Source organism: Pongo abelii, chromosome 16 (genome assembly GCF_028885655.2).
Source record: "Pongo abelii isolate AG06213 chromosome 16, NHGRI_mPonAbe1-v2.0_pri, whole genome shotgun sequence".
Lineage (NCBI taxonomy): Eukaryota > Metazoa > Chordata > Mammalia > Primates > Hominidae > Pongo > Pongo abelii.
The window spans coordinates 85,744,446-85,771,203 of NC_072001.2; the positions used below are offsets into that span (position 1 = coordinate 85,744,446).

Here is a 26,758-nt window from a genome sequence, read left to right on the forward strand (position 1 = left end):
GGTTATATTTTCAAATTGCATTAAACAGGAAATTAAAGTTTTGAATTTTTTTTCACCTTCATCCTTCCAAGTTAATAGAAGTAAGCCAAAATACTCCAGTCTTCCGAAGCCTCTAGCGAGGCAAAATTTTACTATATTACTTCTTGCTTTTCAATGGCTATAAAACAGACTCCTGGTAGGCACATTTGGTATACCTGCAAAGATGAAGAACTAAACAGTTCCATCTGTTCAATACTGAAACAACAGTCCTGCAAACCTCGGATGGTGAGTGTAATACTTCAGCACTAGCACCAAAGCCTCAAATATGAAAAGATACCAAGAACACCACTAGCAAACAAAACTAAACTCTCGGCCAGGAGCTCTAGTTCATGCCGTAACCCCAGCACTTTGGCAAGCCAAGGTGGGAGGATTACTTGAAGTCAGGAGTTCAAGACCAGCCTCAGCAGCATAGTGAATTCACATCTCTACAAAAAGTTTTAAAAATTAGCTGGGTGTGGCAGCACTCTTCCCGGGGCTGCTGTGCCATTGCTGGAACCTTCTCTATGGAGAGTACCAAGTACTCCTACCTGTAGCGCTTTCCCTGGCTGGAATCATGCAGTTGTCACAGTAGCCCGAGATCCAAGAAGGCAGGGCAGGAGCATCGTTTCCCCTTCCCAGCAGGTGCAAGGGAGGCTGGGGGGTGAGGCACAAGCCCTTGGGAGGGTGAGGGGCAGGAGGGGTGCCTGGTGAGCCTCTGTTGACTGCTCGCTGCCTCAGCTGGAAGGTCAGGACCCAATGTCTATTACAGGTTAAATTACAGAAGTATTTCAGATTTTGGATTTTTTTCAGATTTTGGAATTTGAAAATCTGAAATCCAAAATGCTCCAATGAGCATTTCCTTTGAACCTGGCCTTCGAACATCATGTCGGCACTCAAACAGTTTTGGATTTTGAAGCATTTCAGATTTTGGATTTTCGGATGAGGGATGCTGTATTATCTTCTGAATGAGGCCACTCATTCAGGAAAGCCCAGAGCTTGGGGACATGGAGCTGCAGGCCAAAGAGGTGATTTCTGAAGTGGCTTTCAGTGCGGAAGGGCCTACAAAGCGGTTTAAAGCAAGCCACAAAATGGGAAACCCAATATTTAGCTAATGGAACTCTGATAAAACCTGCTCAAGATGTTTGTCTCTACTAATTCAGATGGAGCCAAGCCAACGCATCATTATTGTTTTAAAAAGGCACCAATCCCTCTGCAAAAGCACTGAATTGTATCATGATACAATCATCAATTGTACCATGAATCACCATCAGTGGTGGTTTTTTAGGAATATGAAGAAGGGGTTTTCACAATACATCGCATGACACACTATCTTCCAAATCTCTAAACATTTCTCTCCACAGCCCAGTCCTCTCCATAGTTGTCCAAATCCCTCCCTCTTTTCTCTTTTTGTCTCCAAAACTCAAAACCATGCTCTGACTTTCTATATCCCGCCCTCCCCTTCTTGGACCACCTGGGAAGCCCCCGCTCCCCCGGGGTGTCCCCTCCTCCCCTTCTGGGATCACTCATCTTTCCTCAGATGGACCAGTTTGGCCTCTCTTAGTTTCTCCAACTCTGCATCTCAACCTTTCTCCCTTCACTACACAATAATGTCCAGGAGGCAAAGAGCCCACAAACCTGGGAACCTCCCTTTCCAGAAGGGAGGAGAGAGGTGACTACAAATATTTGGTTATGATTTTCTTCCCTGCCACGCCTGTTTTCATGGGCAGTGCTAAGCCCCAGTCCTGGCAGAGCTCAGAACCAGGCTCTCATGAGCTGGGGCAAGTGGGGCCTAGGGAGACTCTGCGTTGAGGACCTTGCACCCCACTCTGCAGCTGCCCTGCTGATTTGGCTCATGCAACCTCTCCTCCCGGGCTCAAGCGATCCTTCTACCTCGGCCTCCCAAGTAGCTGGGATTTGGGCTACCAAGTTTGGCTAATTTTTGTATCTTTTAGTACAGGTGGGGTTTCACCTGTAGCCCAGGCTGGTCTCGAACTCCTGGGCTCTAGTGAGCTACCCTCCTCAGCCTCCCAAAGTGCTGGGATTACAGGTGTGAGCCACTGCGCCCGGCCTTGTGCCAGCTTTTAAATATCAACAAGGACAGATTAGAGACCAGTGGAAGAGGGTGAGCAGCATGATGAGGTGATACAGAAATAATTTCACATGAAGAACTGGGCATGCTTAGCCCTTTTTTTTTTTTTTTTTTTTTTAAGCCATTCTGGGTTGGGTGCTAGGGCTCACGCCTGTAAGCCTGTAATCCCAGCACTTTGGGAGGCCGAGGTGGGCGGATCACCTGAAGTCAGGAGTTCGAGACCAGCCTGGCCAACATGGTGAAACCCCGTCTCTACTAAAAATAAAAAAAATTAGCCGGGTGTGGTGGCGTGTGCCTGTAATTCCAGCTACTCGGGTAGCTGAGGCAGGAGAATCGCTTGAACCTGGGAGGCAGAGGTTGTAGTGAGCTGATATCGTGCCATTGCACTCCAGCCTGGGCAACGAGAGTGAAACTCTGCCTCAAAAAAAAAAAAAAAAAAAAAAGAAAGAAAGAAAGAAAAGAAAATATATCTATGCACCAGAGCTCAACACTAGGTTAGGAGCATTTCTGAGATTTGGAGCTATTCAACAATGGAAGTTCCTGGCACACACATCAGGTATTCACAATACCCTTTCTCAGGTGTTTGGTCACTGCTAGTGAGCCTGCCTGGATCAGTTTCCCAAATGGCAGTCATTTGCATCTTTGCATTTTTTTTGGGGGGGGTTGTGGGTATATATCCCACACCAGATTTTTTAAAAATTGACATTAAAAATACATGTATAAAATGTGTAAAGTGCACTAATCTAAAGCGCACTGGATGTATTTTTTATTCATATACATACTTTTGTTATCCATCACCCAGGTCAAAATACAGAACCAGCACCACAGAGGGTTCCCTCCTCCTCCTTCCCAGCCAATAATCTTCTCCTCCTACCTAACCAACTGTTCTTACTTCAATCACTGTCAACTAGTATTTTACGTTCTTGAACTGCATATAAAGGGTCTCAATTTTTACTTAACACTTTTCTTGAAATACACTTGTTTTTTGCCACTTTTTATTTGACCTAAGAAATAACATTAGTGAAACAATGGTTTGACGTGATAGCCATTTCCCTCCTAATGCGCACAAAAACACTTAACTATTTGAAAAAAGAAGTTTCTTCGTGTACCAACTAATATATTCTCCTGGCCGCCATTGATACATGGACCACATTTTGTTTGTCAAAGCAATCCGATGATTTCTGAGGTCCTTTGCAGCTCGAACACGGAATGACTTTGCGGTGATCGAGTAGCCAAAAGTTCACGGAATGCACTGTCACAATTGTGATTCCGCCATAGCGCCGTGCATCCATCCAACACTTGTTTAATACCTATATTTAATACCTAATACCTCAGACTGTCCTAGGCTGTGGACACAGAAGACTAAACCCCACTTCCTGAGTTGAAGTGGGGGAAATAGAGGAGTACATCATTTCACGATGTGTGATTAAGTGCTACAGCTCAGGTAACCACCAGCACACAGAAAAAGGGCGGTTTCTAGAGACAGGGCGGAGAGGAGACCGTGGGTGGGCATTTCCCAGAGCAGCCTCTGCCAGCCACCCTACTATGATCACTTAGCCACAGAGCAGCAGCGGCGGTCAACCTCAGCCTCCCTTAGCAACCTGAGCGCCCCGCCCAGGTGCCGTACTATTGGTCTCGTGGAGCGGGATGGGCAGCTCTGCCGTGCAATCCCAGCTCGCAGCCCTTGCTCCGCGTGTACTCACGGGAGGACTCGCAGGCGTTACCGCCCTCTTGCGTGCCCCGCCCACCCCCGGGCAGCTTGTAGCAGATGCGCGGGCTGATTGGGGCTACGTGCAGGGGTGGCGCGGAGCCGGAGCAGCAGCGGTGAAGCTCCTGGGCTCGGCCGAGACCGCCGTGCCCATTGCTCGCCTAGGTTGCCGCCGCTTTAGCCGCAGCCGCTGCTGCCGCCGCCGGGGGAGCGGCCGCCTATTATCTTTCTCCGCGGCGAAGGTAAGGAGCTGTCTCGGCTTGGCCCGCGGGGGAGCCCCGGGAACCGCACGGTGAGAGCGCAACTTAGTTGGCGGAGTTGGGGTAAGTTTTGTGATTTGAGGAGGGGTCGGGGTGCGGAGCGCGGCCCGTCCCCTGCGGCTGCTCGGTGGGGCGGGCCCCAGAGGAGAGTCGGGGGCTGCGCGGGGCTTCGGGGGCGGGCGGAACGGACGGGTAGCTGGGCGGCGCGGGGACCTCAGCTCTGTGGACCCCTCCTCCCTGCGCATCACCCTTCTCCCGCATTGTCTGCTTGGGGCTCGGCGCGCCTCCCACTCCGCAGCCCAACTTTGGGGCCGTCCCCGCTTTCCGGGTGGGGGGCGCGCCCGGCCGCGGATGGCCCCGAACCCCTTGCCCCGGGTCCCCGGGTTGACGCCGCTGGGGCGGACTCACTCCTCCCCTGGGGCGGGCGGCCGCGGTGTGGAGTCCGCGCCGCGAATAAGTGCTGCGGGCGCGAGGGAGCGGCTCCCCGGGGCCGACGCGGACGGTAAACCTGTCGGGCGGCGCCTGCCTGCTGGGACCTCTCCGGTGCTTCTCGGGGGCGCGGCCCGGCTGAAACTGCGCCCGTCGGAGGCGAGCGGCCCTCTGGGACACGTGCAGCCGGTCCAACTTGCAGCTATACTTTGAGACTAAACACTTTTTTTTTTGCAAAGGCAAACCGGTATGTGGAGTTGAAAAAAGCAAAAACCCTGAAATTTTCTTTTTTTTTTTTTTTTTTAATCAAGAAAGGGGGTAGATAGGTTTGTTTTGTTTTGGAAATAGTTCTTATAGCAGAGTGATACCGTCACATTTAATGATCCTACTGTGAACTCAAGAATTCACGATGAAAGTTGGATTGAGCGGTATTTTGGTGTTCATTCTTTGCTAATACTCATTAATGAAGTTAGTTGGAGCGTTTGTTGCTTCAGTACAGTAAAAACCAGTGTGCCTTTTTTTTTGTTCCTACTCCCCCCTCCCCGCATTGTTTTATTTTTCGAAGAAACAATTTATTCAGTTTTTCTAAGCCATTGGATTGCCCAGATGAGGACAAACGGTGCAGTTCTTGAAAGGTCATTATTGGCAAGTTTGTGAGGGAGCTAAGATCAGTTGAGATAAACCAGTGTTACTGTTCTTGTATTCTGTGGTGGACTCTTGGGGATTTGCAGGTTGCATTAAGTACAAGTCTGGTCCTGTTTTGGGTGCACGTATTCCACTGAATTTGGTTCGTCTGGCTTATTATATGAACATGATTCTGTTTCAATTCCCCAGATGGAACTAGCTTAAACGTCTATCATTCATAGTGACAAATGAACAAAATGGCCAGTGTCATTTATTAACTTCAGTTGTATTCCTTTACCTTACCTTCTGCTAAATGAAAAATAAAAATTTGACAAATACTGTGTGTGTCAGTTTGCTCTGAGTGATTTCTCATGCTAAGTGAGTCCTGTGGAGAAGCGTTCCTGGGCTTTTCTGGTTTGGTGGGCCTTGTGTTATAAAACCAATTTTCTTCACCTGATGAAGCTAAAGACAAATTTTCTTCAGGCACAGACATTGCCCTTTTAAACTACAGAGCCACTTTTAGGATTCACAGTACTCACTCGATGGCTTCCCTTCCTGGTTGTGTGGTTTTGTGTGTGTGTGTGTGTGATTGTGGGGAAGGAGGTTGACAGAGGTTGGAAGGGATTGTCAGGGAGGGACATAATGTAAGCAAGTACTACTTACAACATAGTGTGACGAGTGCACCAGTTGCTTTCCTTCTCTGGGCGGTGATGGCATGTTATACTGTAGGTACTATTGTTTTAGGATTTCTCACAGTTCGTTTGCCTTGACTAAATGGTATCTGCACACATACTATACTATAAATGGACTCCTCTTCTAGTCCTTTAACTCGTTGAGGGCTGTGATAGACCTTATTTAACTTTGTACCCTCTTTGCCAGTGGTCTTAACATAGTGCAGGCACGGTATGTGTTTGAATTGGGTAAATTATTTTTACTGCCTAGTGGTAGCTAGCGTATACAGGAGAGAGCCACCAACTCTGGGGACTGTCCAGAATGTCCAAATGACAATTCACTTGCAGATCTCTGATGAAATTTACTTTAAAAGGATTTCTAACCCTTTTTTTTAATCTGTCGGTTATTTTTGGAAAAGAAGTGGGGCTTAACTAGTGCTCTAGGGATTTTAACAAGAGATTCCGAGTTAGAAATCCGTCCCCCCCTTTTGGTGAAATTATTATTTTTTTAGAGTCGGAATCTTCACTGTTTCCCAGTTGTCTCCCCGGGACCCAAGCCGTCCTCCCACCTCAGCCTCCCACAGTGTTGGAATTACAGGCGTGAGCCACCCCACCCAGCTGGTGAAATTATTAAAATTGTAGTGAAAACTCTCCCTCCATTGTGAAATTGGAAAAAAATTAGAAATTTTAGAAAAAAGTACGCCCTTTGGAGCTAGGTAGAGTTCAGATCCCCACATTTCCATTGAGTAGTTGCATAGCCTCTCAGAGCTTCAGCTTCCTACTCCATAAGGGTTAGTAACATACTTTGCAGTGTTGTTAGGAATCAGTGAAACTGTGTGAGATACTTAACTGCAGTATCTAACATGGAGTAGGTAGCTATTTCCTGGTAGCTGTAATGATAATAATTTTGATATGTTTTTACATGACTTAAGCATTCTTAAAAGTCTGATGCTTCTGAGTATGGAGGCTTAGCTATTTCTTTCATAAAGAAGGGGCCCTGAGACTTGTGAGTCTTATCCAAATGCATTTCTTCAAAGGATGTCAGATGAACTGAAGGATAATGGAAACAATAGCGAATTTATCTTCTCAGTCACCTGTGAGTCTTCCTTTGAGAGTGGGACTTGGCAGAGTGGCTTGGTAGGGTAGAGCTCTTTGTGACTATGCTATTTAGGAAATGGTGAGAGATGGATTGTTTTCAGTACATCAGTCATAAGAGGATATGAGTTAGTTCCAACTTTCCTTATTTTACCTTAGTCTTGACAAATAACAAGTATGGATTATGTCTGTATTTCTCAGACTTGTTTAAGGTAGAACTGGACTGGGTGTTAACAGTGTTAGTTCAGTAGAGACATGAGCAAATCACTCACTTCCCCTTCAAGATAACACTTTAAAGGTGCCACCATTTGCAGAAGAAAGCAGTGATTTAAAGCAGCTATACTAGCACAGTTTAGAATACTTACATTACCCAATGGAGTAGATACATTCTAGAAATATTTACCTGTAGTGGGAGTTGAACAGTGAGAACACACGGACACAGGGAAGGGGGGAACATCATACACTGGGGCCTGTTGGGGGTTGGGGGGCTAGGGGAAGGATAGCATTAGGAGAAATACCTAATGTAGATGACGAGTTGATGGGTGCAGCAAACCACCATGGCACGTGTGTACCTATGCAACAAACCTGCACGTTCTGCACATATACCCCAGAACTTAAAGTATAATAATAAGAAAGAAAAATAAATATTTACCTGTTAAGGACATTTCCGTGTATTTTATTCCATCTTTCCAATAGTTTTCTTATGAAGAGATTATAGTAAACCTTTAAACTTACAGATTGAGGGTAAACCTTTACAGATTATATTTGGTCACACTTACAGATTGAGGGTAAAAACATTCCTGACAAAGCTAGGCGAAGACACTTGGACTTTTTTTTTTCGAGACGGAGTCTCTCTCTGTCACCCAGGCTGGAGTGCAGTGGCACAATCTTGGCTCACTGCAACCTCTGCTTCCCCGGTTGAAGCGAATCTTCTGCCTCTCCTGAGTAGCTGGGACTACAGGCACGCGCCACCATGCCTGACTAATTTTTGTATTTTTAGTAGAGACGGGGTTTCACCATATTGGCCAGACTGGTCTTGAACTCCTGACCTCATGATCCACCCGCCTCAGCCTCCTAAAGTGCTGGGATTACAGGCGTGAGCCACCGCGCCCGGCCGAAACTTGGACTTTTGATGTTCCCTTCTTTTAAAGTTAACATCTAGCACTTGAATAGACTTGGTTATTACTGATAGGGACAGGCGTCCATTTGGAAGTAGCTTCCCTCTCTCTCTCTCTTTCCCAGGTTAGGCTGTCTTACTGCTGTAAATGGGGAGAGAAGAGAAAGCCGTGGGTAGAAGAAAGTGTTTCATGGCCTGGCATGGTGGTTCATGCCTGTAATCCCAGCACTTTGAGTGGCCGAGGCGGGTGGATCACTTGAGTTCAGGAGTTCAAGACCAGCCTGGCCAACATGGCAAAACCCCGTCTCTACTAAAAACAGAAAAATTAGCTGGGCATGGTGGCGGGCACCTGTAATCCCAGCTACTTGGGAGGCTGAGGCAGGAGAATCGCTTGAACTCAGGAGATGGAGGTTGCAGTGAGCCGAGATTGCACCACTTCACTCCAGCCTGGTCGACAGAGCGAGACCTCGTCTCAAAAAAAAAAAAAAAAAAAAAGATAGGGTCCCACTCAGTTGCCCAGGCTGAAACACAGTGGCAGGATCACTGCTCACTGCAGCCTTGAACCAAGTGATTATCCCACCTCAGCCTCCCAAGTAGCTGGGATCACATGCATGCACCACCCTGCCTGGCTAATTTTTTTATTTTTGTAGAGACAGGGTCTCTCTGTGTTGTCCAGGCTGGTCTCAAACTCCTGGGATGAAGCAGTCCTCCCACCATGGTCTCCCAAAGCGTAGAGCTTACAGGCGTGAGCCACCATGCCCAGCCTGCTGGGGTTTTTGATTGGCATTGCATTGAAGCTGGAAATCAGTTAGGAGGCAACTGACATTTTAATAATGAGCCATGAACATGGTATATCTATTTAGTTAGACCTTCTTAGATTTTTCGTCAGTGTTTTGTAGTTTTTAGCAATTGGATCTTGCTTGTATTTTGTAATCTTACACATTTATTTCATGTGTTGTGGTACTGTTGTGAATGATACTTCTCAATTTCCAGTTGGTCATTGCTAGTATATATGAAGATGATTTTATGTTATATGCTGACCTTGGATTCTACAACCTTGCTAAACTCATTTTTACTACTAGAAGCTTTTTTGTAGATTTTTGGAATTTTGTGCATAGACAGTAATGTCACTGGCAAATAAGGGCAGTTTAATTTCTTCATTTTCACTTTGCATACTTTTATTTCCTTTTTTTTTTTTGAGACGGAGTTTCTCTCTTGTTGCCCAGGCTGGAGTGCAATGGCGTGATCTCGGCTCACTGCAACCTCTGCCTCCTGGGTTCGAGTGATTCTCGTGCTTCAGCCTCCCCAGTACCTGGGATTACAGGCGCCCGCCACCATGCGTGGCTAATTTTTGTATTTTTAGTAGAAATAGGGTTTCACCATGTTGGCCAGGATGGCCTCAAACTCCTGACCTCAGGTGATCTCCCTGCCTCGGCCTCCCAAAATGCTGGGATTATAGGCGTGAGCCACCGCTTCCGGCCTAAGAGGACACAGTTTCTTTGGCTTATTAAGCGGTATTTGGTTAGTGTTAGACCAGGGGTTGGTACATTATAGCTTGCTGACTGGATGTAACATGCTGCCTCTTTTTATAAATAAAGTTTTATTGGAACACAGCCACACCCATTCATTTACATATTGTTTAACAGAGACCCTATGACCTGCAGAGCCTAAAATATTTACCACTTTGTGCTTCACAGGCACTTTGCTGACTACTGCTGTGGACACCAATTTTAATTTAGGTACATAAACTTTTTTGTAGCTTCTGAGGTTTTGCATTAATTTGCTCAGGCATATAGGTTGGTGGAAGTGCTTTCTGTTCCTTCTCCCAAACCAATCACACAGCCATATAACTTCATGCCTGAGTTTCTCTGTGGTCCTCTATAGTGATTGAGTTTTTACATAGTTCTTTGCAGGCAGCATGAATTTCAAAAATCTCAAAACTTTTGCTATTGCTAATCTTTGTAAACTTTGCACACCCAGTGCTGATACATTCTGATGATGGTGTCCACACTGCACTCTATGAAGAAAAGAATGATGATTGTTTATATTAAAATGCAGGAAGAGAATTGTAGCGGCAACTTTTGCTTCTCTAATCAACAACACCGTAAGAGACTTACTATGTGTGGGCAATGGGGGAGAGTGTTAATTTATAAATTGAGATAGTTGTATTAAAATTGAGTGACTCTTATTGTGACATAAAGTGAATGTGTCTCTTTTATACAGCAGAAAACTATGAAATTTGTTTTTTCTCAGCAGTATAAAATAAAGTGGAAAATGTGGGAAGAATACAAATCCTTAACTTCTGTGCTTCTGCTTATTTCACACCCCTCAAATTTCTGATTCCTTTCAACTGTAGCTGGCTTTACTACTGAGTGGTGAAATTGCTGAACATACTTAAAACCACATCATTTAAGACTTTGAATTTTGACATTTCCTCCTCTTCACAGTCTTTCAAATACTAGGCAACCTGTAGGGTTCCACTGTGTCTGTCAGGTGTTGTCCCTGTGTTACATGAAAGCAGCCCCAGTGAACTTGTGAATTTGGTCAGTCATTTCACTGGCTACTGGGTGAGGAAGAAGTAGGATTTTCTCTCTTAAAATTCCTCGGTGAAATCATTGGATGGGCATGGTGTGTTTCTTTAATTTTCCTTTTGGTCAAAAATCTGACAAAGCAAAGACTTTCAGTTGGTCTTGGTCTTTCAATAGGTTTAGTTTTTAAGTGTGTTTACTCTGACCAAAAACTGCCTTCCTGTAATATGCTCCTTCCTTTAGAACACAGTTCTTAAGTAGAGTTTGTTTGTTTAAATGTATAAAATAAGTTAATGCATTATATGCAGCGAGGTTTTGCATCAGAACCTTGAGTTGTCAATGTTGTGGCAGGTTTAAGTGTCTAGAACACCTTTTACCTGTTTTTTCTGTTACTTGCTTTTTTATTTTTGGGGTAAATGTTATCTTTCTCAGGGAGGCCTTCCCTCAGCACCGTGTTTAAAAGGGCATCTCCCTCATTTGCTGTTCCTTCTTCTGTTTTATTTTTCTCTATGGAATTTGTTACTATGTGAAAACTATTTATTTTAATGTTTTATTTACCTGTGTTACCCCTAGAATAATATCTATGGAGGTAGGGATTTTTGTCTGTTCCTTCTGTGCCTACAGAGTCTTGAGGAGTATGGTGTCTGGCACGTTGTAGGTGCACAGTGACAGCTGAATTAACAACGTCAGGGAGAGTTTGTAGGATGGGGCTCGAGGTGTAGGGCAAGTCAGTTTTTAGATTTGAGGTCATTAGCAGGAAATCCTCTCATGATGTTGGGGGAAAAAACACATGTTTTAACGTCAGACTGGGTTTGAATCTGGTCTCTCCAACTTACCCTTTGACCTTGGTGTTAAATGATTTAACATTTGAAAGGTCAATTTTTTCACTAGTGAAATAGGGGAAATAGTATCTTTTTAATGGGGATTAAATGCAATATCAAATATAATGCTCTGTAAATGTTAGTTTTGTCTTTCCCCTTGTGTGCCAGCATTGTGGACGTCTGAAAGCAACCTGAATTTACCAATCTGTTTCTGGAGCCTTCTGGGGTCATTACTTTGATTACTTTTGACAGATACATTCTTTTCAGCAGCCTGCGTTGCCAGCTTAAGAATGACCTGTCCCTTTGACCAGTGTGGGAGACAGACACTTTGTCATCCCTCTTTTAATCCGTGTATCAGAACGACTCTTATGAGTTCTGGCTTTGAAACATGTTTAGAGGAGTTTATAACTGCAAACAGTTCAGATGACATCAGCCCTTTCTTAGAGTCCTCTGAGTTTGCTCAGCTTCCTCATTCCAGTGTGGCGGGAACCATTCAGTTAAATTGATGTTTGTGGTCTTTACACATAGTCATCCTAAGTTTCTTGCAAATCACGAGAGATCAGAGGGCTGCTAAGTCACTAGTTTGTCTCTGTAGATTGCTCTAATCCAAGCTTGTCTAACCGCGGCCTGCAGGCTGCATGCAGCCTGTGAAGGCTTTGAATGTAGCCCAATACAAATTCGTAAACTTTCTTAAAACATTGGCTGGGCATGGTGGCTCACACCTGTAATCCCAGCATTTTGGGAGGCCGAGGTGGGTGGATCACCTGAGGTCAGGAGTTTGAGACTAGCCTGGCCAACATGGTGAAACCCCGTATCTACTAAAAATACAAAAATTAGCTGGCTGTGGTGGCATGCACCTGTCATCCCAGCTACTCGGGAGGCTGAGGCAGGAGAATTGCTTGAACCCAGGAGGCAGAGGTTGCAGTGAGCCAAGATGGTGCCACTGCACTCCAGCCTGGGTGACAGAGTGAGACTCCATCTCAAAACAAACAAAAAATTATGAGCTTTTCTTTTTTTGCGATTTTTTTTAAAGCTTAGCAGCTATTATTAGTGTTAATGTATTTTATGTGTGGCGCAACACACTTCTTCTTCCAGTGTGGCCCAGGGAAGCCAGAAGATTGGATACTGCTCCTTTAATTTTTATGGATTAACAAGGTGTTAATTCCTGTATCAGTTTCACTGATATTTCTTCTGCTTGATGCAGGAACACTTGACAAGTTAGTTAAGGTAGATTGGTCCATAAATTTATAGGTTCTTTCATTCCCATGTCCTGGGCAAGTCTGAGCAGGACCTGGAAAGCTGATTAAAAGGCCAGTGAGCACAGTGAGCTTAATTGTAAATTAAATGGATATTTAATACATTGAGAAGGCACTCAAGCCTTTCAATCTTTCATTTTCATCCATGCTTGCTGTTTGAATCTGATGGGCTTGAAATTGACCTTGTTCTTCTTGTAAAAATGTTGGTTATTGCTGCCTTTCTCAAGCTTGGTTTTCAGTGTGGATTTCTGCAGATAATTTTTGCACCTAAAAGTACAAAGTCATTAAGTGAAGACAGTCCAGAAGGAAAGAGTGCCCTGAGCCAGGAGGTCTGTTTAGCGCATGGGGTGGACCAGAGAATGAATGGGCATCGACATGGAGGTGGTTCAGTCAGTGTGGGAAAGCCACCTGCTTCTCAGCTTTCTACTGCGTTGTCCAGCAGAACACATTGAAGCTTGGGGCCTGCAACTGGTGTGGAGATGATTGCATTTAGGAGGCTGATGTAGATTTTTCCCTTTTAAGTGTGTGCTAACTGCTTTTTGGCGAAGTCTTGATCCGAGACATACACAGCTTGATCTGTGAGGATTTTAACATCGAGATGGTTCTGTTATTTGAGTTAGGCATGGCTAGGCTACCAAGGCATTGCTTTTCAGTCCAAACATTTGGTCATTTCAATTTATTATTAGTGAGGTTTTTGTGATTTGTTAGAACACAGAGTTTGGGATTTTGTCTGTTTTTTGCATGTATGAATGACACTTTATATTGTTGTTTATATTGCTGGTTAATATGTGCCTTCATTTACCTATTGTGAATAAGAAACTTCCTCAGATCAAATTACAGTGAAGTCTTGGTTCTGTTTCTCTGACTCTTAAGAGGATGAGGTCACTTTATACTCAAACTCAAGCTGTTTGGTAAAGGACCTACCATTCTGAGCATTCATAGCCTAGATGAAGTCCTGGTCCAATCACCAAGTTAAACTTTTAAAACATGCTGTTCTTAATGTTCAGGAATTCAACCCTGGAAGCCTTCTCTAAATCTTAATGAGATTTTTATGAGAATTCATTTAGTGAAAATATCTATCAAGGAATCCAGCTATTAACTTTGAAGGAGGGTCATGCCTTTTAGTGGTTAGAGAGGCAAGCTGTAGCCTCCCTTCTCAGAGAAGGGGAATTGAGGAAGAAAGTTCTAGAGGTCCCTTGCAATCCTCCCCTCACTTTCCACACTCCCTAGTAAGACTGGAAGAAGTCCCTGAGTAAACAGCATTTTGTGAGTTTGAGGGACTATGTAAAAATGTAAGTGAACATACAATGGTTTTGCTTTGATAACTGTTTTAAATATCCTGTTGGTTGTTGAAACTTCTGTGACAGTGAAGCCTTTTTTGTCTTTATTTTTCAATCGAAAGATCTTTCTTCCCCGCTTGAAAAGATTGAGTCTGGGGTCAATCCCTGACCCTGCTTCCTTCCTAAATCTCTTAGTGTATAGTATACAGCTGGGCATATAGTAATCTCGGGGATGGGTTTGTACTCACAGAGCTATGCTTGACACCTAGGACTTTAGATGGCTTATATATTTTTGATGACAACTTTTAATTTTATTCTCATTTATTCCATTTCTGTTTCAGTGTCCTGGGTCATGAAACTTAATCCACAACAAGCTCCCTTATATGTGAGTAAATCATGCGATTTCTTTTCATTTGTATTTATTTGTTCTGTTTACTTGTTATAATAAGCCACACTCTCACATGATTCTCAAGGAAAATTTTAAGCATATATGCATGAATATATTGGTGTAAGACACTTCAGAAATTGAGTTTGATTTAGTAAATACTAAATGGCTAATCTGTGCATGGAACTGAAAACAAATAATACCTGTAAGACTTGAGAGTTAATTTAGTCAGGACGATAGTATGCACGTATGAAACAAATTGTCCCGCCAAACAGTACTGTAGCTTCTTATTTTTACCTGCAGTGCATTCCTGTAAAAGTAGTGTGGAGATCCTCCTACTGCCACTGTGATTTACCTCATGTTGCCACTAGGTGGCACTATGTCATTGGCAAGAATGCTGTTTTCTTTAGGACTCTGGGTGAAAGCTGATATATCATCTCCCTAAAGTGAGGGACTTTGAAGATAACAACTGATAAATGATTGCATCAAGGCTGGAAAAGGTAGGCTGTAGGCGACTATTCTTTATTATTGTAAGAGTGAATTAATTGAATTTGGGTGGTGAAAAGTGCCTGTTTGATGAGAAGCCAGCTTAGGGTTGTGGATGGTTAGAGCTATGAGAGGCCAGTAGATTCTGGGTTGCTATGCTCTGGAGAGGGTGAGAAAATATATTTGTAATAGGACTTGATTCTAGCCTTGAAGAATATGGATCATTTATTTGGACAAAACGTCCCCAGAATTAGTTGAAGACAAAAGGCAAATGGTCAGGAATGGGAGGCAGTGAACATAGTGTTGGATGAATAGTGGGGGGATGGTGAGTGGAAACTCTGGCCCACCCAAGTTTGTGTCAGGTAATAATGTGAGATAAGCCTGAAAAGGTGGATAAAGCTCAATTGTGAAGGAAGACAAAGGTGTGAGGATTTTGTTTTGTGACCACCAAGGAGCCATTGATGGTGTTTATTTTAAGGATGCTTTTCCTTTTATGCATTTATACATAAATACATAAATGTACTTAACCTTTCTGTATTAATAATAGTCATTTACCTTTCCCACATAAAATGTTCACGTAACTTCTGCATAGCTGATTTTTATGTTAAATGTAACATGTAAATAAATATGTGTGTTTTTAGAAGATGTCTTATGTGCTCATTTTCTTTCTAGATTACTTGGAGATAATTTATGTTTACCAGTGGTTTTGCATGTGAACTGAGTACCTTGGGTTATTTATTATTATTATTATTTTTTTTTGAAAACGGGTCTCGCGCTGTCATCCTTGTTGGAGTGCGGTGGAGCGATCATAGCTCGCTGCAGCCTTGACGTTCTGGGCTCAAGCAGTCCTGCTTCAGCCTCCCGAGTAACTGGGAGTACAGGCGCATGCCACCATGCCGAGCTAAATTCTCCCTTTTAAAGTGTGTGATTCTTTGGTTTTTCGTGTGTATATAGTTTTGTAATTGCCATTGTCTGACCAGAACATTTTCATCACCCTCCAAAAAAAGTGCCATATCCATTAGCAGTCACTCACCATTCTCTGCTCCTCTCAGCCTGTGGCAACCACTTATATGCTTCCTGTCTTTATTGATATACCTATTCTGGAAAGTTCGTATATATATATATATATGATTATGATATATATATGATTATATATGATATATATATAAAAGTTCGTGTATATATAAAATCATGCAATACATGGCCTTTTGTGACTGGCTTCTTTAATTTAGCATAATGTTTTCAAGATTCACTCATGTTAGAACATCGATCAGTACCTTGTTCTTTTTATTAATGAATGACAGTCCAATGACTGGATACATCACATTTTACTTATCCATTCACCAGTTGATGGGCAATTGAGTTGTTTCCACTTTTGGTCTATTATGCATAATGCTGCTGTGAACAGCAAGTTCTGGTGAAGACATATGTTTTCATTTCTCTTGAGTATATACCTAAGAGTAGAATTGCTTGGGTGTATGATAGCTGTGTTTAACATTTTGAGAAATTGGAAAACTGTTTTCCACAGTGGCTGCACCGTTTTACATTCCTACCAGCAATGTATAAGGACTTCAGTGTTTCCATGTGCTTGCTAACACACGTTATCTGACTTTCTGATCTATAGCCACCCTAATGGGCGTGAAGTGATACCTCATTGTGGTTTTGATTGCATTTCCCAAATGGCAAATGATTTTGAGCATCTTTTTATGTGCTTATTGGCCGTTTTTCTGTATCTTTGGAGAAATGCCTATTCACATCCTTTGCCCATTTTTAAATTGGGTTGTCTTATTGAATTGTAAGGGTTCTTTGTATATTCTGACTACAGATCCTTTATCAGATAGATGATTTGCAAAAATTATCTCTCATTCCGTGGGTTGTCATTTCACTTTCTTGATGGTATCCTTTCAAGCAAAATTTTCAGTTTTAATAATGTTCTGTTGTTGATTTTTTTTTTTGGCATCATATCTAAGAACAATTCTTTGCCTAACCCAAAGTCACAGAGATTTACTCCTGTTTTCATCTAGGAATTTTATAGGTTAACTCTTACATTTAGGTATGTAATGTGAGAGTTCATTTTTGTGTATTTTGTAAGGGAAGAGTCCAACTTTTTTCTTTTGCATGTGGATCTCTAGTTGTTCCAGAAGCATTTGTTGAAAAGACTATTCTTTCCCCAATTGAGTTGTCTTGGGCATCCTTGTTGAAATTGATCATAAATGTGAGGGTTTTTTTCTGGACTCTGAATTTGATTCCTTTCATTTAGGTTGTCTTTGATTTCTTTCAACAGTGTTTTGTAGTGTTCATTGTATAAACTTGGTACTTTCTTGAGATTTGTTGCTTATGACCTACTCATCTGACAAAGGGCTAATATCCAGAATCTACAATGAACTCCAACAAATTTACAAGAAAAAAACAAACAACCCCATCAAAAAGTGGGCGAAGGACATGAACAGACACTTCTCAAAAGAAGACATTTATGCAGCCAAAAAAGACATGAAAAAATGCTCACCATCACTGGCCATCAGAGAAATGCAAATCAAAACCACAATGAGATACCATCTCACACCAGTTAGAATGGCAATCATTAAAAAGTCAGGAAACAACAGGTGCTGGAGAGGATGTGGAGAAATAGGAACACTTTTACACTGTTGGTGGGACTGTAAACTAGTTCAACCATTGTGGAAGTCAGTGTGGCGATTCCTCAGGGATCTAGAACTAGAAATACCATTTGACCCAGCCATCCCATTACTGGGTATATACCCAAAGGACTATAAATCATGCTGCTATAAAGACACATGCACACGTATGTTTATTGCGGCATTATTCACAATAGCAAAGACTTGGAACCAACCCAAATGTCCAACAACGATAGACTGGATTAAGAAAATGTGGCACATATACACCATGGAATACTATGCAGCCATAAAAAATGATGAGTTCATGTCCTTTGTAGGGACATGGATGAAATTGGAAATCATCATTCTCAGTAAACTATCGCAAGAACAAAAAAACAAACACCACATATTCTCACTCATAGGTGGGAATTGAACAGTGAGAACACATGGACACAGGAAGGGGAACATCACACTCTGGGGACCGTTGTGGGGTGGGGGGAGGGGGGAGGGATAGCATTGGGAGATATACCTAATGCTAGATGACGAGTTAGTGGGTGCGGCGCACCAGCATGGCACATGTATACATATGTAACTAACCTGCACATTGCGCACATGTACCCTAAAACCTAAAGTATAATAATAATAATAATAAATAAATAAATAAAAAAGAAATTTGTTGCTTATGATTTTATTCATTTTGATGCGATTGTTAATTTTGTTATCTTAATTGTTCAGTTTTTGATTGTTCATTGATTATATATAGAAATACTATTGATTTTTGCATACTGGTCTCTGAAACTGTAGCCTTGTTTCAGAGGTCAATTATAGACAATAATCTGGCTTGTCTGGCAACAGCTCTTAAGTGGATGCCTTAGAATTTTCTATGTACAGGATGAAGTAATTGGAGATCGTTTTCTTCCTTTCCTATCTGGATGCCTTTTATCTCTTTTTCTTGTCTAATCGCCCTGAGAAGCATCTCTGGTACAACATTGAATAGAAGTGGTGAGCGCAAACATCTTTGTCTTGCTACTGATCTTAAAGAGAAAGCATCCAAGCTTTCACCATTAAGTATGATGTTGTTAGGTGTAGATTTTTCACAGGAACCTTTTGTTAGATGAGGACGTTCCCTTCTATTCCTAGTTTCACTATTTTTATGATGAAAACATGTTGGATTTTGTCATGTTGAGATGGCCATGTGGGTTTTTTTCCTTTCATTAATGTGATATATTACATTGACTGAATTAAATAGTTACTATTTATTTAAAGAGATGGGGCCTTGCTCTGTCACCCAGGCTGGAGTGCAGTGACATGATCATAGCTCACAGCATCGTGGAACTCCTGGGATCAAGGGATCATCCCACCTCAGCCTCCTGAGTAGCTAGGACTACAGGTGTGCACCACCATGCCTGACTATTCATTTATGTATTTATTGGGACAATGTCTTGCTCTGTCACCCAGGCTGGAGTGCAGTGGCATGACCATGACTCATTGTAGCTGCAATCAGGCTCAAATGATCTTCCCACCTCAGCCTCCTGAGTGGTTGGAACCACAGGTATGTGCACCCATGCCCAGCTATTTTTTTTTATTTTTTGTAGAGACGAGATCTGACTATGCTGCCCAGGCTGGGCTCAAGTGATCCTTCCACCTTTGCCTCCCAAAGTGCTGGGATTACAGTGCGAGCCATCTGCCCAGCCTGTTTTTATTTTTAGAGATAAGGTCTTGCTGTGTTGCCTGGCTACCTTGGTTGAATTTTTAATGTTAAGCCAAGCTGGCATTCCTGAGATGAGTATCATTTGATAATGCTGCACAATCTTTTTTTATATGTTGTTGGATGTGTTTTGAAAGTATTTTGAGGACTTTTATGTCTATACATAGAGATATGTTCTATAGTTTTCTTGTGATGTCTTTGTCTGGTTTTGGTTATTAAAGGTTTTTGATTAGGGAACTGTTGTAAACAAGTAGTTGTGTTATGCAGAAGGATGGCTCCCCCAAATTTATTCACTTTTTAATCCCTAGAACCTATGAATATTTACCTTACATGGCAAAAGGAACTTTTCATACTTGATTAAGTTAAGGATCTTAAGATGAGAGGTTATTCTGAAATATCTGAGTGTCCCAGTGTAATTACAGGGGTTCTCATGAGTGAGAGGGAGTATCAGGAGAGTCAGTGGTCAGAGATTTGAAGATGCTGCACTGCTGGCTTAGAATGTGGAGGAAGGAGCCCATGAGCCTCAGAATGCAACTCTAGAAGCTGGAAATAGCAACAGAACACTTTCTCCACGTAGGGACTCTAGAAGGAGCACAGCCCTGCTGGCACGTTGATTTTTAAACAAGTGAAAGTCATTTTGGACTTCTGACTTCCAGAAATGATAATATGATAATAAATTTGTGTTGTTTTAAGCCACTGACTTTGTGATAACTTGTTGTTAACAGCAATAGGAAATAATAGAGTAGTAGTTTGGGGAAATTAGTGATAAAGGATAATTGGGAAGGAGAGGAGAAATGCAGTTAGATCAGTTTGAGTTCTCTGTATTTTTCACTGTGTGTGTTTTGTAACATTTTAGTTTTTCCTAAAACCAAAGGATTGATTGACCTTCAAAAGGCAGCTACTTTTTGATGTTAGTCTGTAACCTGTTATCAAATCAATATTTTCCCCAAATAGGGTTGACAAGAAGCATTCTAAATAATCTCCTAATAAGTTGTTTTGACTTCGGATATTGAAATTGCAGGCCCATCTCCCACCCATCTCTGTTTTCTCACCTTTTTTGTATGTTTTATAATAAGTCTTACATTGAAGTGTATGTGTCTGTCTGTCCCTCCCTCCTTCCCCCACCCCCGCCCTCTCCTTCCACACTCTGTGTGTGTGTGTGTGTGTGTGTGTAATTACAAAGAAGTTGTAAAGGCCTTTTAAAGTAGTTATGATGTGATTTCCCCTCCTTTTAAAAAATAAAATATGTTAAGCCTAAGTATTAACATCTTAGAGGGCAGGTAGGTGGAGACTTTGACTTTCTACTTTATCTATCTTTGAATCACTTAAATGTTTACAGTGAGGATGTTATTTGTATGATACATAGTATTTTTGATGAAAACATTTTGAAGACTGAAAAGAATGTCCTGTCTTTTGAAAATAAGCCCATCTTTGTGCTAATTAACACTGGAGGCCAGCCAAGGCTTTATAATAAAATATTGCATTGAAAACACCTATGAAAGTAGCTAGTTGAAGAATATAATTTGCTTTGAAACGTAGCTTGAAATGGAAATATATTTCTAATAATGAAAGGTGTTGCTTTAGTAATAAATGAAAATAAAATATCCCATTATTATCCCTTCATAGAAGACAAATACAACCCTAAATGACATTTTAATTAACCAGTGATTTTCCTCTAAAGCTAAGATTTGTTTTTTTAGGACGTAGGTAGGATTGGCAAATAGTGTACAGAAATCTGGACATCCTTTGAAGATATTGTTGGGGTGGGATGGGGGCATAGAGTACTGTTTTATTGTGTTCATTTTTATTAAAGAAACTGTGAATTTAGACCAAGCGGTGATTTCAGAGTGGAAGATGGAACAGGATGTTTAGTGGGTTTTGTATGCTATTTTCGTAAAAGGCTTTGGTGCAGAATCTTTCATAAAATGAAATCTTTTTTCAGCATGTCTGTTATTTACTTTTAGAATTCACAGCAAGGGTTCTTGTTTGAAGAACTACAAACCTTTATTGACTCCAGATTTGACTCAGCTCTTTTATATTTTCCTTTTCTTTCTCACTGATAAGGGAAGGTACTTTATAGAGTAGATTTGTCATTAAAAAAGAAAAAAGACTACATTTACCTGGTCAGAAGTTCTTTTGGGTTTAAAGAAAAAAATTGCAGCCCAGGTTGCAACCAATGGTCTGACAGTTGTAATATGTTACATCTTTCTTTTTTTTGTTTTGTTTTGAGACAGAGTCTCACTCTTTTGTCCAGGCTGAAGTGCAGTGGCACAATCACAGCTTAGTGTAGCCTTGACCTCCCAGGCTCAAGTGATCCTTCTACCTCAGCCTCACAAGTAGCACTCACCATCATGGTGGCTAATTTTTTTTTTTTTTTTTTTTTTGGAGAGACGGTGTCTCCCTATGTTTCCCAGGCTGGTCTCGAACTCCTGGGCTAAATGATCCTTCTGCCTCCACTTCACAAAGTGTTGGGATTACAGGTGTGAGCCACCATGCCTGGCCTCAGCAAAAGTTGAACTATGTACTGTAGCCAGCCTCAACAATGATAAACTTTTGGCTAATCTTATTTCATTTTTACTCCACTTTGGATTATTTTGAAGCAGATTCCAGACAGATCACTTCATCTCTAAATATTTCTGTTTGTATCTCTTGAAGGTAAAGACTCTTAACCATGGGTGAGTGTTTTGAACAAATCAACATGGCTTGTTCATGTCGATACCGTTTGCTCAGAGGGGAAAGATTAAGGGAAAAATGGGATTGGATTTCAAATGCCAGGACCTGTCTACTGGGTTTGTGATTTGTTATTCTCTAAAGTTGTAGCTGTTAAAGCAAAGAAAGGAGTGAGTTTGGCCTGTTCATTAACTTTTCCTCTTTAGGCAGTTCAAATGTTTATTGAGTTCTTCTACAAGCCAGGCCCTACCTTCTTCATGCTTACCAAGAAGCATTTTTATGCGGTTTCTCTAATGTGTGGGTGAACGGTACCTCACTGAGTTGTTTTTCACACACGTGCATGCTAGTTCCTGAAGAGTCCTGTCCAGGTGCTCTGCCCGCTTTTCCTTTCAGGCTTCTGTATCAGCTGCTGTTTCCCTATAGAATGTGCCCTGACCTCCATCCCTTAACCCTACCCAATTTGCCTTTACATGTCTGACCATCCATGAAGGCTCTTCTGGGTCATATTCAGTCCATGTTGCTATTTCTCCTTCCTCCCCTCTTTAGTCCTTACTATTTTTGCTTTGGTCCTGTTTTCTTATGCTGTATTCTGTAAGCCTGTTTAATTTTTTTATGGTGGCAGGGGAAAATATTTTATAATTATGCTTTGTGCTTTTAATCTTCCACTCAATAAATGCTTGGTAAATGTTTGTTTTATTGAGTATATGACACTATTCTAGCTATATTGTGCTTGAACAAAAAATTTAACTGCCTCATAAGTTAACTGCCAAGAATTTGTCAAAAGTGCAGAGATAACATCAAGAACTTGTCATGGATAGTACAAAAAGGTCTCTAAGGGCTTGATGGAAGTCTGTAAATTGACTTCCTGTGAAAGAGAGTGTAAGAAGTGAAAAAAAGCAAAACAGTAGATGTTTTACTCTGTTTGCCGAGGGACTTGTGCTATTTTTTTTCCTGTTTTATAAATTTGTCCTAATCTTAAATAATGAAGGGAAAAGAGCACTCTTTTTCAACCTCAAGGAATCCTTTTTATATTTATTTTCTGTGAAGCCGTGTTATGAAAGATTCTTATACAAACTTAAGTATAGTTTTTCCAACTTCAGTAACAGACCTGATTGCCATCTAGTTACTGGTTCCGATCACACCAAAATGCAAAGCAGCTTGTTCTAATAACTTGTGCAGGCTTATTGGGAGCTAGTATATGGCTTTGAGTCCTTTTGAAGTATTTAACATAATTTGGCAATTCCATTACTCCTTTTATGGACTTCTTGGCATCTGTGAACTCTTGGTAGGGAATCACTGTTTCAGAATGAAAAATGTCTTCCAGGAAGTAAATTAGCCGGTAAACAAATGAAACTTCATTTTTTATATGACTTGTAGAGCATAAATTTTTACTCTTTCTGCATAAGTGGCTGCTTTTAGCGAGATTGTTAGAAACAAGTGAATGGTGCTGTGAGGAAGAACCAGCACTCAGGCAAAAAAGTTTTCTCAGCAAGACAATTTGCTTCTGCAAGTATGCTGCTTGCATTAGTCATGATTGCAAGAGCACACACCAAATGGGGTGGAGCAGGGGTTCTTATCCCTAATGCAGTCCCTATATCTGTGTCATTCCAACATGGGCTGGGGTAGGACTGCACAATCTTTGCTGGCCCAGTTGGCTATTGTGAATATTTTCTCTAATAAGGAAGGGAGGGAGAATGTGAGTTACAGGTTGGGACTGGTGGGAAGAGTTGTTTACAAGGCAGGTTACTAAGCAGGTAACTAAGCTGGTAAGTAGGGTCGAGAAGGTACAGGGAAATTGTTCTTAGGAACAAAGAACAGGGAAGTTGAACAAGTTAAACCTTTGAAGAGGAACTTACTGTACCTAACAATTCCCCCCTCTTAATTTTTATAATTCTTCCTCTTCAAACTTTTTTTAGCATGTCTTTGCTTTGCTGTTCTGCTTGGTTTTCTAGAAGGAAAAGCTTATCTGAATAGGGTGGAGGAGAGCTAAGAGAGGTTTTGGTAAGTTTTGTCTCTATGAGTCTTTGCAGTAGTCCACGAATGTATGGTATGATACAGCATCCAACAAGAATAAGCACATCTATAACAATTGCAAGAGAAGTAAATATTGAGGACATTAATCCTTTCCATTTTCCAGACCATTTCTCCATTAAACTTGTAAAGGGATCATTTATTCCAGAATTGCTTGCTAACTCATTGGATAAGGAGGTTAGGCCCTGCAAAGCTTTTGTTACTGTTCTGTCAGGGGCTGTGTTATTAGGAATAAAAGTACGTCATTGGACTCCAATCATGATACAGACACCACCTTTTTGTGCTAGCATCATATCTAGGGCTATCCTATTTTCCCAGACTATTTGGTTAGTGGGACCTAATTGGTCGGCTATTCCCTTAATGGCATCTCTTGTGTAGTTAACAAACCTTTGTTGGTTGTAATAAATGTAGTTTATCCAATCTACATTTTTGTTTACAGTTGACCACCAAAACAGCACAGATTCAAATCCTGCGGCTGTTTGATTTCGGGCCTTAAATTTATCTGGTACCCCTCGTGGAACTCCAATAGCATCTATATAAATGTGGGAGTCAAAGGACCCATGAAGGGCACTTCTTCTCTTATGATTTTCTCTTCTATTACGTTAATGGAATGCTAGGGTGAAAGGGATGGCCAGTTGGACTAGAGCACAAGTACCGCTCCAGTTACTTGGCAGAGTGTCCAGTAAGGGTCCACCACAATACCACCATACATATGCTCAAGGATGAACAAGGGCAGACTGACTGGTAAGCTCTTGGGAGAGTTTAAGTTCACCACATCCCTTTAGGTCTCCATGAAATGCCAAGTTTTCCCCTTGTTGTGAGAGACCCGAGGTAAAATTGGTGTCAGTAGCTGGAGGCTGGATGGCCCTCAGGGGCTGACCGTCAGGGTGTTGGACTTTAGGGAATAGCAGAGAGAGCTTGGCAGGATTCATTACCCCAGGCTGTGGGGTCTTGGAGAAGAGCTACCATACAGCTCATGCCCAGTTGGCTGGAAGACCATCCGAGTGGAAAGGGGACAGCCTGGGCCTCTGGCCTGCCATGCGCACAGGCGTAACAATTGTTTTTGTTTAGAGTGTGGACAGAATATTTAATCCCTTCTAACCAAGCATTCGCATCTTGGTACCCTGTCTCAATTGCTATGGTTTGTTTCAAATTTTTAACTTCTACAATGGCTACCTTGATTTTATCCTTGGTTGAAGGAAGAACAGTGGTTTCGTTGGGAGAGAGTGTAGAAGGAGGTGGAGGAGGTGAGAAAGTAATGAAACGCATTTCAAAGGATTCTATAAGATGTGTCCCTGCTATTTTGGCTCCCATGCCGTATAAGCAACTTAAAGTAGGTTTAGGGTTGGCAGAAGTGGGGATAAGAATAGAAATTTGCACTGGATTACATTGGTTATACTGGCAGTCGGGGGGCGGGGGATGTTTCCTTTAACAAAGCAAATATGGTTTTAGGGACTTACAACTGCCTGTTGACAAGGTCCAGCCCTGATGTTCAGTTGTCCACATAATATCATTCCAGCTGTGGCAGGCCTGTTTCCCTACATTTCGTAAGGAACAAGAGTTGTAATGGGGGAGTCTTTTGTCTGAAAGGGACAGAGATACTTCTCTGAGGCTGAGAGTTGCTTATGACTTTGGAGATCTCCACAGGGTATAACAAGGCAAGCATCAAAGGTAATAGTTTGGGGTGAGCTCGACCTAGTTACATGAATAACGAGAGGACTAGCAATAGAAGGGGAAAAGAAATACAGCATAAGAGGATCAAACCTGTTTTAGCTCTAACTTGGTTGGAGTTGGCCCTGAAATAGCTGTCCATGATTGTGGAGTGGGTAGTGCTCTTTTGACTCAGGTATGATGAGTCCATTCTTTTTCGGTGGTGTGGACGGCTGTCTCAGTCATTAGAAACACTAGATAAGGTCCCTCCCAGGTGGGCTTGAGCTTCCCTTCTTTCTAACCTTTGATGAGAATGTGGTCTCTCTCTGGGCTGGTGGTGGTGAACTGGAAATTCAAGGGGTGGTGTGTGTGCCAAGAGGCCTTTAGTCCTAAGGAAAGAGAAAGTGGAGGATAGACCAAGTATATAGTTCTTGAGAAACAGATCTTTTGTTTCGAACGAGGAATGTCAGCAGTGGAGTGTAGATAAGGCAACTCATACAGCATTTCATAAGGAGGTAAGCTGACACTTTCCTAGGGGCAGTTCGGAATCTTCACAAGGCCATGGGGAGGCATTTAGTCCATGGCAACCGAGTTTCTAGGACTAATTTGGTTAGGTGGTTTTTCGGAGTCTGATTCATTCTTTCTACTCTTCCTGATGAAGGTGGGTGCCAAGGGTTATGGTAGTCCCATGTTATATCTAGTACTTGGGCTAGTTTCTTAATGACATGTGCAGTGAAATGAGTCCTATTGTCTGAATCAACATTTTCGATTAATCCAAACCTGGGCATAATATTTTCAACTAATGCCTTGACTACATTATTAGCAGCTGCACTTGAAAAGGGAATAGCTTCTACCCAATGAGTAAGGTGATCTATCACTAATAAATATTTTAAGTGACCAATTGGGGGCATTTCGGTGTAATCAATTTGGACACTTTGGAACAGCCTTAATCCTGGATTTCTCCCTCCAACAGGTGGTTTTCTGAGGATCTGCTTATTAGTCTTTTTACATCCTAGGCAACTATCTGTAACTTGTCTTGCCAAAATATAAATTCCTATAGATCTGTAGACCCCGAGGACTGCATCACACATAGCTTGAGGTCCCTAATGAGTCCCTTGATGCAGATGAGAGAGAATTTCCCTCATGAGGGGTTTGGATAACATTTCTCTTTGGTCTGGTGACACCCATTTCCCTTCTAAATTTTCTTTGGCTCCTATTTTTATTAATTTTTCCTTTTCAGTAGGAGAAAAGATGGGGACTGCAGTCGGGGGAGGAAGGCAAGGGGCTAAGTGAAAAACAGGCATTTTCAGAGGAAACGGC

The 26,758-nt window shown here is 42.0% G+C and overlaps 1 protein-coding gene across 10 annotated transcripts in view; it reads left to right on the forward strand.

Moving 5' to 3' along the window:
• Positions 1–3,839: 3,839 nt before the first annotated feature.
• The window catches only part of LOC129050174 (ubiquitin-conjugating enzyme E2 Q2-like), a 62,885-nt gene continuing 39,966 nt past the window's right edge, over positions 3,840–26,758 (forward strand). For 2 of the 10 annotated variants that reach the window (XM_054531746.2, XM_054531747.2), the window contains exons 1-3: positions 3,842–4,138; positions 14,238–14,281; positions 18,838–18,931. In XM_054531746.2, the coding sequence (XP_054387721.1) occupies positions 14,280–14,281; positions 18,838–18,931 (96 nt within the window). In that variant the 5' untranslated portion in view covers positions 3,842–4,138; positions 14,238–14,279. Of the gene's footprint in view, positions 4,139–14,237; positions 14,282–14,584; positions 14,782–18,837; positions 18,932–26,758 lie in introns of all 10 variants that reach the window. The other 8 variants (XM_063716278.1, XM_063716276.1, XM_063716275.1 and 5 more) reach the window with 7 other exon arrangements.